This window comes from Halyomorpha halys, unplaced genomic scaffold (genome assembly GCF_000696795.3).
Source record: "Halyomorpha halys isolate HHAL.00 unplaced genomic scaffold, Hhal_1.1 Scaffold71.1, whole genome shotgun sequence".
Lineage (NCBI taxonomy): Eukaryota > Metazoa > Arthropoda > Insecta > Hemiptera > Pentatomidae > Halyomorpha > Halyomorpha halys.
The window spans coordinates 1,384,737-1,397,338 of record NW_027107476.1 but is presented as its reverse complement, the minus strand read 5'-3'; the positions used below and the strand labels follow the sequence as shown (position 1 = coordinate 1,397,338).

The 12,602-nt window shown below is 26.7% G+C and overlaps 1 protein-coding gene across 5 annotated transcripts in view; it reads right to left on the bottom strand.

Annotated features, from left to right (window-relative positions):
* Positions 1 to 2,167: 2,167 nt before the first annotated feature.
* The window catches only part of LOC106692784 (histamine H2 receptor), a 581,552-nt gene continuing 571,117 nt past the window's right edge, over positions 2,168 to 12,602 (bottom strand). For 4 of the 5 annotated variants that reach the window (XM_067045812.1, XM_067045811.1, XM_067045813.1 and 1 more), the window contains 2 exons: positions 10,870 to 11,156; positions 2,168 to 8,822 (listed from right to left, as the gene is read on the bottom strand). In XM_067045812.1, coding sequence (XP_066901913.1) covers positions 8,741 to 8,822; positions 10,870 to 11,156 — 369 coding nt within the window. In that variant the 3' untranslated portion in view covers positions 2,168 to 8,740. The remainder of the gene's footprint in view (positions 8,823 to 10,869; positions 11,157 to 12,602) is intronic. The other variant, XM_067045814.1, reaches the window with a different exon arrangement.

The following is a 12,602-nucleotide window of genomic DNA, read 5'->3' as shown; positions in this document are numbered from 1 at the left end:
TATTATTCATTGATTTATCTTATTTTGTATATATTTATTTATTTTTTCTCTTAATTAATTTGGCAAAAAGAAAGGTTATTTTATATATATAATTTTATCTGAGAATATTCTCAAAAATTCTTATATTTTTAATCTCTTTCTTATTTAATTTTAATTTTGTTCTTTTGTTTAAGAAGGATTTTATTTTGTAATTACTCGTATTTATAGTATCATTTTATGTACCTAATTTTTCCAGAAGGCATACATTTTCATTTCATTCTTATTGTTTCATTAGCCTTTTCATTTGTTTATTTTATCTCTTTTTTGTTTTTTTTAAGAAGTTAACATGTTTAAAAATATTCTTTTTTTAGTTATCTGTTGTACTTGTTTAAAAAAAAAAAAAACTTATATTGTACCCAGAAACGTAAATAATTTGAATTGCTCAATGAGACACTGTATTCTCAGAGCATCATGGTTTATTGTAAAATTGTAAATAATTCAAGAACAATAAAAAAATCTCTCTCTTCTCCCAGTCTGACGGTGTTTTTCAATATAGTATCCCTGGTCCCACTCCATTATTCCATATCTTAATTATAGTTGATTCAAATAATGTTTATTATTATTACACCATTATTAAGGCTTCCCTGTTAAATGAAAATTGGATTTTCATAGATTTCAAAGATGTAATTAAATTAATATAGTATTATGAAAAATGAATAAATCTTGGATTGTTATTTAAAACAAATAAACCTACATTTTTTTAAAATACTGTTGTAATATGTGGTAAATTCATAAATTTGTAGGAAACTTATTCTAACAAAGCAAACATAAATAAGTCTTCAAAAACACTCATATTTTGTAGTTGGTTGGATATGCCAGAAATCCTTTTTCAAAATAAATATTAATCTGTAAATCATTTGATTTTTTTAATTCAAGTTATTGTAATCTATTGAATAATTTTGTATTGAAATGCTGATCTAAGATAAAATATGACAGGCAAATTAAAGTTATTTGCTAATTTTGCAAAACGGATAATGAGGTTATCTTTATTTGACACATTGAGTACTAGTAATTGTATCCAAAATCTCCTTATCTTAAACAAAGTATGCTCAACTCTAACTATAACTAATAGCAAACAAAGTTGTAAACAATTACCAGAATTATTTTCAAAAAAGCAGAGTGGTTTTAACTACTTCTAGGGTATTCAATTGTTGAAATTTACAAAGGTAAATCATAAGTTTTAAAAAGTAAAAAATTAATAAATTCAATTAATAGTTTTCAATTAATTTATTCACATTACTCTTATGATTCAACTTTTATTTTCATGGTAAAACTATGACTTTTTTTTATATAAGTGGATAAAATAAAAATTTAAGTTTACATAACCAGTTTTTGTTTCATGCTCACATCCTAAACTGTCTGTTAACTCTACTCTCAATGTTTTCTTAAATATTTTATATCTACTTCATTCTTACAAACAACGTGTTTAAGTTCTCGAAAGCACTAAAAAATTACAATAACATAAGAAAAATGTTTGCCATTCTGAAGTTTTTGAAAAAAAGAAAAATCTAAATTTATATTTACATAACATTTTGTCAAGAAGTAATAAATGATTTTAATATTCATATTTTGTATGGGAAAATGTCATAAAATTCAATGCATTAGTTTTCATAAATAATGCTGGCCAGTGATGCAAGAGAATATCTGGATGGCAGTGGCACAGAATAGGTAATTGTGGGGGTTGCTGCTGAGGAAGCCAGGACCTTTCAGGGGTTGTATTGCTATAAAGTATTAGTAATAGTTTTGAAAATAAAAATATATAAGATGATATTTTAATATTTTGCTAAATAGCCTAGAATTAATTTTTAAAAATGATAACCACTAGCATAAATGATATCATAATCCATATCAAGTTGCATGGTTTTTTCCTAATTAAATTTACGTTTAGTGAGAAATTTATTGAGGGCATACCCTTTAAAGAGTCAGGCATAGACCAACTTGTTTCTTGATGTCTAAAATGTAAAATGCGAGAGACAGTTTTTAATTCTGAGGACATCAATTTTTTTTAATTCCTCCATAAATAAAATTACTTCCTACCCTCGGTAGTGAGGCACCTTAGCCATATATGTAATATGTAATAGGAAATCCCATTCCAATGTGTAATAGGAATAGGAAACATTGAATAAAATCAACAAGTTCCAATATATTTATTCTCAATTATTCAACTATACAACATTTTATAATTTTTCAATTACTTCCTTATCACTTAAAATTTTTTGGACACATTTGTTTACATTTTTAATAAATTTTAAATGCCATATTTCACATTAACAACTATATACATTATGACAATAAGCGGGGATAATATTTATTAAATGCTTTTATATTTTTTATTATCATATTTGGAAAAATAGAAGGAACTGTTGACAAAAAAATATATTAAGGATTGTCTTTAAATAGGTAACAGCTCACATTTAACAATAAATAATATTTATTTACAGATGACAAAATATACTCTGGCGATTAATCAAAAGTAATACTGAGATCCCTGGACCTAGTGCATTAAATAGAAATATACTAAGGAATTTATGACCTGCATAAATTTCTATGGTTATTGATAGTTTAATATAATTCTAATCACTTCCAGACAACACTTTATTAAAGGGTATTTATTATAGCTTAGGATTTAGATGGGTTTGCTATTGGGAACAGCGTTAAGCTCACAATGGGATTTACGAGTGATTGTAGGAATGCTTCATTATGGCCATTTGATATTCTAGCCTCCTTCATGACTAGGTTAAACCTTAATGCTACAAGAGAGATGTAAATGTATGGCAATGTTTGATCTTAATGATTTAAACAAATATATACAAGTTTTTTTAATGAAGAAGAGAAAACAAAAAGCAAAAATATATAAATATAGTTTTAATAACAAAAATTGCTTAGAAACTTAAGTTTAAACAACTTATATGCAATTGGTTAGGTATAAATTACAATAAAAAGATAAGTGATTCACTCAATATCTATCGAAGGCAATATTTATGATTTATAATAGTAATGATTGACCATGTTTCATAATGTGAATAATAGTGAACAATAAACAATATTACATATTGTAATACACTGTGAGCCCTACATGATTTAGATAACGGGTACTAATTATATTAATTTAATAGTTAAATGTTTTTCATGTTCATACATTAACTCATAGAAACATTTTTTGATTGTGAATATATACAAAATTTTAAACTACCCAACATACGCTTTGACCAGAAGTAGTAATGCTAGTTTTCCTTTTAAATAATTCAAAATGAAATTTTTTCAATATGTAGAAGTACATTTTGAATCAAAACTTTATTCCAATTGGTTTTCATTAAACCAGAGAAAGGATTTTTTAAAACTGATTTGTACTTAAAAAAAAATTATATGAGTAATATTTTATATTAAAAATAAGAATTTATATAAAATATTAACATTTTACACAAATATCAAAAATATTTATTTAAAAAAAAAGAAACTTGAAAATTTGATTTGATAATTTTTGCTGATACTTATTTTAGTTTTTTTTTCGCTTTTCGTTATATATTTTTTTCATTACTATTTTTGTTTAAATTAATTCCAATATACTGTTGCACAAGGTTATTTAACACCTCATTTTTTCAACTTCAAGAAACATAAGTATCAGCCAAAATCAAATTTTTGTTTTTAGACCTGTGTATTTCCTCACTTTGATTCTTTCATTACACACTTTATGGAATATTAATTTTTTTTTCTAACATAAAAACTGATCTTTGCTCATAAGCTGTTCTCAACAAAAAGGCTTATGTTCTGCCAATTAACTAAAGTGTCCCAAAAATAAATATAATATTGCGTTTTTATTCTATTTTGATTTTTTTTCGCACAGAAAAGTGGTAGGCTGGATAAAGCGGTTGATTGTATTTTGTTCACAAATTCAAGTGATAAAAAATAATATTATTTTTTTATGATTGCAATTTCAATAAATAACGGTGGTTCTGAATAATTTAATCATTAATATTTTAAGTCTGTCAGCATGTGTTTATGATTGGGTTGTGTCATCGGTGATTTATAATATAAATGTACTTAACACCACATATACTATTTAATGATATGATTATCATGATATTTCATGTATTTCTGGAGGCTAGACTTGTAGGCCATTTATATAATACGATATACTGTTACACAAGGTTAATAAACACCTACTTACAAGTAAGGATATAGACATTAAGAACATATACACTAGAGAGAGCTATACACAAAAATTAATGCTATAATTATAATGACTAGAATGGTAAAGACTTAATGATTGAAGAATGAATTATTCTTAATGTGAATGAAAAGAAAACAACATAGATGTATAAAACCCGATATTAAGAACAAATAAGATATTATAATATAAAGAACAATTTTTTCTTATTATGAAAAATTAAATGACATTTATTAATGGTAAATTACAGACTCTATTTTGTCTGATGAAGGAAGATATGAATGAGTAGTGGAACTTACAAATGATGTTTGTTACATGTACTACTTCAAATTGTATATATATAATCCAAATAGCACAGTAAATTTTTAAAGGAATGTGAAAACATACTGATGTCTAAAATCAATATAATATAATATAACATGTATACTCAACATGGGGCAGTCTATGAGAAAACAAAGCTGATTGAGAAAACAAACTGATAGGGTTCATGAATTGAAAGTAAACAAGTAAGACAAAATAAATAAAATAATTATATAAGAAAGCTTTTTAAATTAATTATGATGAGGCATTTACAGCTTATATTTGGTACAATAAACAAAAGAAATTTTTTATCACACCTTTATCATTATTTTCTCAGCACTTCCAGTTAAATTCATAACTTAATCAATCTAATATTAATTTTAATACATTATGATTAATGTACAGTCAAATATACAATATCCTTCAATTCAACTGCTATTCTATCTCTTTGTAAACATACGAAAGGCCAATCAATAAACTGAAAAATTTACAAATTGCTTAAATAGAAAAAACTTTTCTGATTTGACATTGGAATATCTAAAAAAATGAACTAGCATTTAAGAATAATACAAATAAAACAGGATAATACAAAATAAAGAAAAAATATTTGTTAATTAGTTTCTTTTTTAATAAGGCAATAGACAGAGCCTAAACCATATCTTTCTGGTTGGGGTGATCTCTTACATCTTCTATGGCCCATTTCTTTAGCTAATAAATTTTTTAAAAAGAAGTTTGTATTGTATCAAATTGAATAGAGAAACTACTTAGCATGATTTATAGGAGGCAATGAGGATTCATTTCATTACATTGCTAATGGTGGTACGATAATTGTTGTTTGTTGTGAACATAGAAGACATCCTCAAATAATATAACATCATCACATAGAAAATATGACAGCATTTAAAACATTTATTGGAGTTATTTTATATTATTTCATGATAATGTAATGCTTCAAACTGCTCAAGTAATAGATAGACAGACTGAAAACGAATGAATGAAATAAATTAAAAAAAAAAAAAAACTGACATTAGGGCGCTGTTTTTTTTTTTTTTTTTTTCAAAACCTCACTATCCTCATCCTTCTAGACTTTCCCAAAGCATTTGACACTGTTGGCCATAACATCCTCTTTACTAAATTGCGTAATCTTCCTCTATTCAACAGTACCCTGTGTTGGTTCAAATCCTTTCTCTCAAATTGGTCCCAGTATGTGGTCGTCCCAGGTCAACCTCCATCTAATACCCTCCCTTCTCCAGTGGTGTTCCTCAAGGTTCCTCTCTATCTCCTACTTTATTTGCTATTTACATTAATGACCTTCCTCTCCAGATCCATACTATATCTATGCAGATGATTTCCAAATATACCAGTTATCCCGCCTTCTGACCTATTATCAGCCACAGAAAAACTTCAAGAAGATTTAGATGGGATTTTTGAATGGGCGAGAGCTAACAAGTTAAAGCTAAATGCGGAGAACATGAAGGAAATGTTAATAGGCTCCAATTACCTCCTTAAAACTGCTCCTAATATTCCAACTCTGTTCCTACATGATAGTCCCATCAAATTCAATAGGTCATTCATTATCCGATCCTCATCCCTATGGAACTCCATTCTTTCCAATATCCATGGCTCCAATACCCTCCCTACCTTTAAATCCCACCTGTTCAATCATTTCTTATCTATTTAGACCTCATAAAATTGTAAATCAACATAATTGTAAATATGCATATAAACTATTATATCATTCTTAATTATTTTTACATCAATTTCTTTTTTTTCCTTTTATTTATTTATTTTTTATTGTCCAACTGATTAAATTGAGAAAGTAACATATAATTATTTTTTATAATGACTATTTATATTTCTTTGTATTTTTGTTTAAGTATCTCTGAGACTCCTCATCCCTCATCTGTCTATTTCTCTGTATTATTCTAAAGGGACTCGTCCCAGAATAGATGAAGTGTTATTATTATTATATGATAGTCATACAAAATGTCCATTTCATATCTCTCAAACCAGCTGTGACTAAGGCTCGGTTAAGGAATCCTCAATTTATATATATGTATATATTCTATATACACATAGAGGATCAGCTGTATAATATATATGTTAAGTTGTGGACTATTTTTTATTAAATTTTATCTAAAAAATATGAATACAAGCACTAAAGTTTATATTTTTAAAATTCACCTAAATACCCACACCACTGTATAAAAAAAGGGTTCTTTTTAACTGTTGTTATTAACTCATACAGTAAACCAAATGAAAGCTAGTCAGTTTTTTACAAGTATTCAATCATGATAAGTTTAAAGAATGAGATACAATTTGATTAAACCTGTGTCCATCAATTCAAAAAATTATTAAATTTAATTTAAAGAAAGGCCTTTCTAATTGTTTTCAAACATCACACATGTTAAAATCCATTGTTTCATTTAAATAAAATTGAATAAAGTAAAAATTATTTATTAATGTTTTCAATAAATAATCATTGTTTTTAAAGCTAATATTGTACACCATACTAAGATTCCCTTTCTTATTAGCAGTTTTCTCACAAGATCAAAAAACCCTGTGTAAACACAGCCGTTAAATGCTGTTTTAAAAAATGATACTATACTTCACAACAGTGTGCAACTATTGCAATTCTTTCTCAATCTTTCTGGACATAATGGAATAGCACATTATAATCCTTGTCTATTAACTAAAATATTTAAAGTAATTCCTTAGATACAAATAATAAATGAAAAATTAAATATTTATAATATAAAAATTACAATATATACAATCAATATTAAGAAAACCATCAGTAATATACATATAAATATTTCCATTTGTTTTAAAACCTGAAATAAGAGTAAATTAATGAGTTTAAGATCAATAATTTTAATACCAACATATTTGCAATTAAAATAAACCTGAAAATAGATATTAGTTTCAAATAATAAACAGTGAATATACATATCATTGTTTACTAATAAAAATTGGAAATTAGTTATAAGCTTTTGTACCTGAAATTGAAAATATCAAAAATGTATTAATGAATTTTACTTAATAACGTAAATGAAATAAAAATATTTATACGGAAGCTGCTACAACAACAGTGCTCCAAAGAATGCTAGAAGCACAAATATAGTGTCTGCTGTATTTCATCATTTTTAACCTTTTTACAAGTATTTCAGTTTTTATTTTAATATTAAATTTGTAAATTTAAAGTTAACGATTTTTTATTTGTTCATTTTACCCCTCTTATAGGAGCAGTCCCTCCAGAACATGATTTTTAAATGACTTTTTCCAAAACATGACTTTATATTTATAAATCATTTGATTGTTGCAGTATTATTTGTCTGGCAACAAACATATTACTAACTTAAAATGGGACATGTGAGAAAAGTTAATCATGGAATATTGAAACTATGCAGTTTTTTATTAGTATTTAAAAACCAAAAGTTTTTACCATGTTTTGTAATCAAATCATCATTTTTCCAAATTTAATAAAAAGGTATAGATTTTTTAAATATTTTTTAATTCAAGATATCTTGTGAACATTTATTTCTTTAATTTTTGCAATGAAGAATACCATAAAACATTTCAACAATTTTTAAATTTTTAGGGAAGAAAAAGTTTGAAGACTTCTGGTTTGTATTAACCAGCAATCTGAATTAAAATAATTTATAATAACCTTTCTCGAGATAAAGTTAGGTATCAATTATGCGCTTTTATATGATTAAGAAATGTTCCAATTTTTGGACAAAACTCTTTATCCCATTTTCATATTTACATATTATAATATTTCTTTAATTAGAAACAGTAAATTTATTTCTGCTTAGCTCAGCAAGATTGTGTCATTTTCAATTTATGATACATTGTAAATTTCATTTGATCTCATAACAACATAACTTGGTATAACCCAAGGTCATAGTGTCAAATATCTTTACAAAAATTGTCTTAAACTAAATTTTCAGTATCTTACTATTTTTTTTCTTTTACATATAAAAGTTAAAAAAGAAGATGACAGTTCAAAATCTGGAAACACATATAAAAAAATATTTTTATATAGATACCAAAAATCTTAGTAAGCAACATTAACTTGACATATATACAATAATTATTGCTTATATTACTCAATTAATGCACGATCAAAAACTGATCAAATAAAGAAATATACAACATATGTCGAAAATTCATACTTTCCTTCAATATCTTTTTTTTTTTTTAATATTGGAATGAAAAGTTCTTGGTTGGCTACAATGCTATGACACTATCCATCAATCCTGTTTCACTGCCACTTCGCATGCATTCAATGCTCGTGAAATAAGGTAGAAAACTGCAAAAATAAAACAAAAAAGCTAAAAAAAATCGCAAACAATCATTCAAAGCAAAATAAAAATAATTAAATAAAAAAATCATAATTAACGATCCAACTTTTTGAACATTTTTTAAATTAAAAAAAAATGGGAGGGGGGAAATTAGGAGTGCTTCCACTAGTTGGATGATGCAAAAAATTTAAAATTATAAATAAATACAAAAATAAAAAAAAATTTCAAAGAATCTACTGAGGTTGTAAGTGGCCTATAAAGGTTTATATAAGTAAATGGTAAAACTTCTGTCTAACAGGAAAAATTTAGGTTAGATTAGACTTTAGTTGTTGATATTTGCTTGAACTTAACACGACGATGGTTTACTTAGGACAACTATGAAGTTAGCCATCGATACATAATTATCTATAAATAACAAATATTGAGGTCTTAGTATTGAATATGACAATATTTTGAAACCAGAGCTATAGCTCCTCTCATTAGTCAATTACCCCATTAACTGTATTTTCAACTTAAGAAAAATTCAGATAAAATTTGAAGATAAAGAATTACTTTTTTCTTAAGCAACTTTGTGAAAAACATGTTGCCCATTCAAAGATGGTCAAGAAAAACTAAATCAAGGAGATAAATCAAATTTTAAAGTATATTTAATAAAAGTACATCATATATTTATACATACTCTATGTTAGTCTTGAAACCTCCATCTATTTGATAATTCTAATTTCCTTCTAAACTCTTAAGAAAACAATAACTAACTCAATTTTGGGAATACTTTATAAAAGATGTAGAAATGAACTATTTACCTCCACAGCTAAAAAATTCTGTGTAAGCCAAACTAGTGTAAAGCTACATTTGATACTCATATTTTCATGTCTAATTAATAAGCATGTAATTTTCATGTCTAGCTAATAAGTATAATTAAGGTGCCAAATACATGTAAATATTTGGTTTACCTACACACTTGAAATAATCTTCATTTAAAGGAAATGGCACACTATGGGAATTGTGGCTAATGAATGTCAACCAACAGCTTTGTTGGCCGAGTGTGAAGCCAATGTGAAGCCAACAAAATGGTTGACCTTCGTTGAGTATCGGACTTTGAGGAGTAACATCAAAAGGTTGGTATTAACTTCCTTCTCTTTTTATTGAGGTGAATCCCCTGGTACCAACCTCGAGGAATGATCAAATGCCAATGTTTTGACAACAAATGTTCTCACCAATAAATTGGTTGTAATTCATTGGCTTTCAAGGCTTTAATGTGTAAGCCCCTGTATCTCAAATATAAATGTTACTATTAAGAAAAGTCCTAATACCTCAACCATCAATACTTTCATACTTTCTAACAGGCATAAGAACAATTCGAAGTTAATTATTATTATCTTTAAACTTGAGTTGAGATTGGACTGTAAATATAACTATACATTCAATAGTTTAGTTTTGTTGTGATAAAACTAAAAATTTCATCTGGAATATCATTTTTCTAAATTACTATAAAAAAAAAATAAAAAAGTTAAAATTGCAGTAAAAATAAAACAGCTATCTACTGTGCTTGCAGGGAACTTATTTGATAATTAAGAAATTTGTGGAGGCAAGTAATGACATTTAATCTTAGGAATATAAGGGAATTAGATTTTTAAAATTCAAATTATAATGATTAGAGATTTGTTAAATAAATTATGTATTAAATATAATTGAAAATATTGGTATCTACGTTATTAAACATCTACCAATCACTATCAAAACATAATAAATTATTAAAAAATAAAACCTCAGTATTTGTCAAATGAGATAATAAAATTTACAGATATATGTAGTGACAATCATTAATACTTATTTAAAAAATCAAAATGTTATTCTATAAAACTATTTAATATCAGGAGTTATAGTTGTGTGAATGACTATTAAATTTTATTTTCAGTCTCTCTTTAAGACAAGACCAAAATCAAACCATTATTAAAAATCGTTGTGGGTAACATTAGTCAGTAAAGCTCCTCAGTAAATCTATAGACACAAACTTGTCCCCAAAGTATTTGAAAATTTCTGTAGGTGACTCACGTTGCTGAGGTTGCTGGGAGGCTGGAAGAAGAAGCTGCCAACCAACGCCACTCCCTTTCTTCCTGGGTAAGATCAGAATCAGCAGAAACAGACGATGAACTACCACCAATCTTTATTCTCACTGGTGGTGTTGGGCCATCATCAGATGTTATGGTGATTCGAGGCTTACCCCGAGCTGCCAGGATTGATGTAGATGTCGCTGAATGTCGGAGGCTTCCCACTCGAACAGGGCTTGTACCAAGGGCACTCGTTGATACAGGCCTCCAAACCTGAGCATCCAATCGAATCTATAAGTCATAATTTAATAATAAAATTTTGTTTTTAATTTTCAACGCTACTATTTTGGCATGAATTTTCACAATTTAAAAATAATAGAAAATCTGAAGATATTAAAAACACAATGAACTTGAATATTTAAATCAAATTAAAGAATTTGTCAATTAAAACCCGGTTCATCAAATGCCCATTATTTTTTTCCAATTTTATTCACTTATTACATAGGAATTTTCTTATTTGAACTCAAAGGAGAAAAGGTTAAATATAAAAAAGCTTTTTAAAAAAAATTAGGAAATTTAATAATAATTGGGGGTTGTTTAGAAAAGTAACAAGAATTATATCCAGTCATTCTAGAGAAAGTAAGGGATAAATTCTTTTTAAACCAAGTTGAGGCATAAAATAAGTTCACTGGTTTTTCAAATAACAGTTTTTATTAAGTAAAAATGAATTTAGTGTGTCTCATGTTGTAAGTTATTATCATAATTTTAATGCCTTTACTAAATATTGGATGAAGTGCATAAAATTGAGTAATTACTAGAAAATAATCTAGTTTATATTAATCTTTTATACTCAATTTTAGGAGAAAAAAAAACAAAAGTAATTTCTTAAAAAACCAACAGTGATTTCATGGTAGTATATTTCCCTTTCTCAGTCGGTGAAGATCAGCTAAAATGAATGAGTTTATGACTTCGGGATTATACATTTTACAGTGACAATAAAAAAATTAATGAATGCAAAGAGTTGTTACATTTTAGAAGTGAGGGTATTGTCTTGAATTTTTGAGTGAGTAGACAAAAGGTTAGCAAGAAAAATAACAATGGAAATTGTTTTTAGATTTGTTGCAGATCCACAGGCTCAAAGTGGTATTGGAGAAGATAAAAAGTTAAGGTAAGTATACATTGAATAACTCCAAGTAAAACCAAATATTACTTAATGAACAATATCATTCAAAAATTTGGTTACTATCATTTCTCACCAAGAGGCAAAATGATGATTGCAACACTTTTGTGGTAAAATATTTCTAACTAAAAAACCGCAGTTGGTGCTCTTGATTGTACTCATATACTGAAATTGTACATAGATAATGAAATCAACCATCGAGATAAAAAAAATTAATTTCTGACGAATAGAAAAGATTTTGCAAATATTTACTTACAAGCTTGTGATACTCTTCACAACTGTTTATGCTGAATGGCTAGGAAGAGTACATGATACAAGGATCTCGAGAATCAAGAGATGTGAAATAAAATTATGATGATTATGCCTGTGTTCTGATAGATTTAGGTTATAGAGCTTCACCATGGCTAATAACCTGCTTTAAACTAGTTTAAGTAAGGCTAAAAGTGAACTTTAAGTATTTTTCAAAATTATTAATTGACCGTGTGTAATTAATAAAAGGAAGATGGTCCAAGTATGGTTGAAAATCAACTCAAGTACTATAAAAAAAATATTTATTA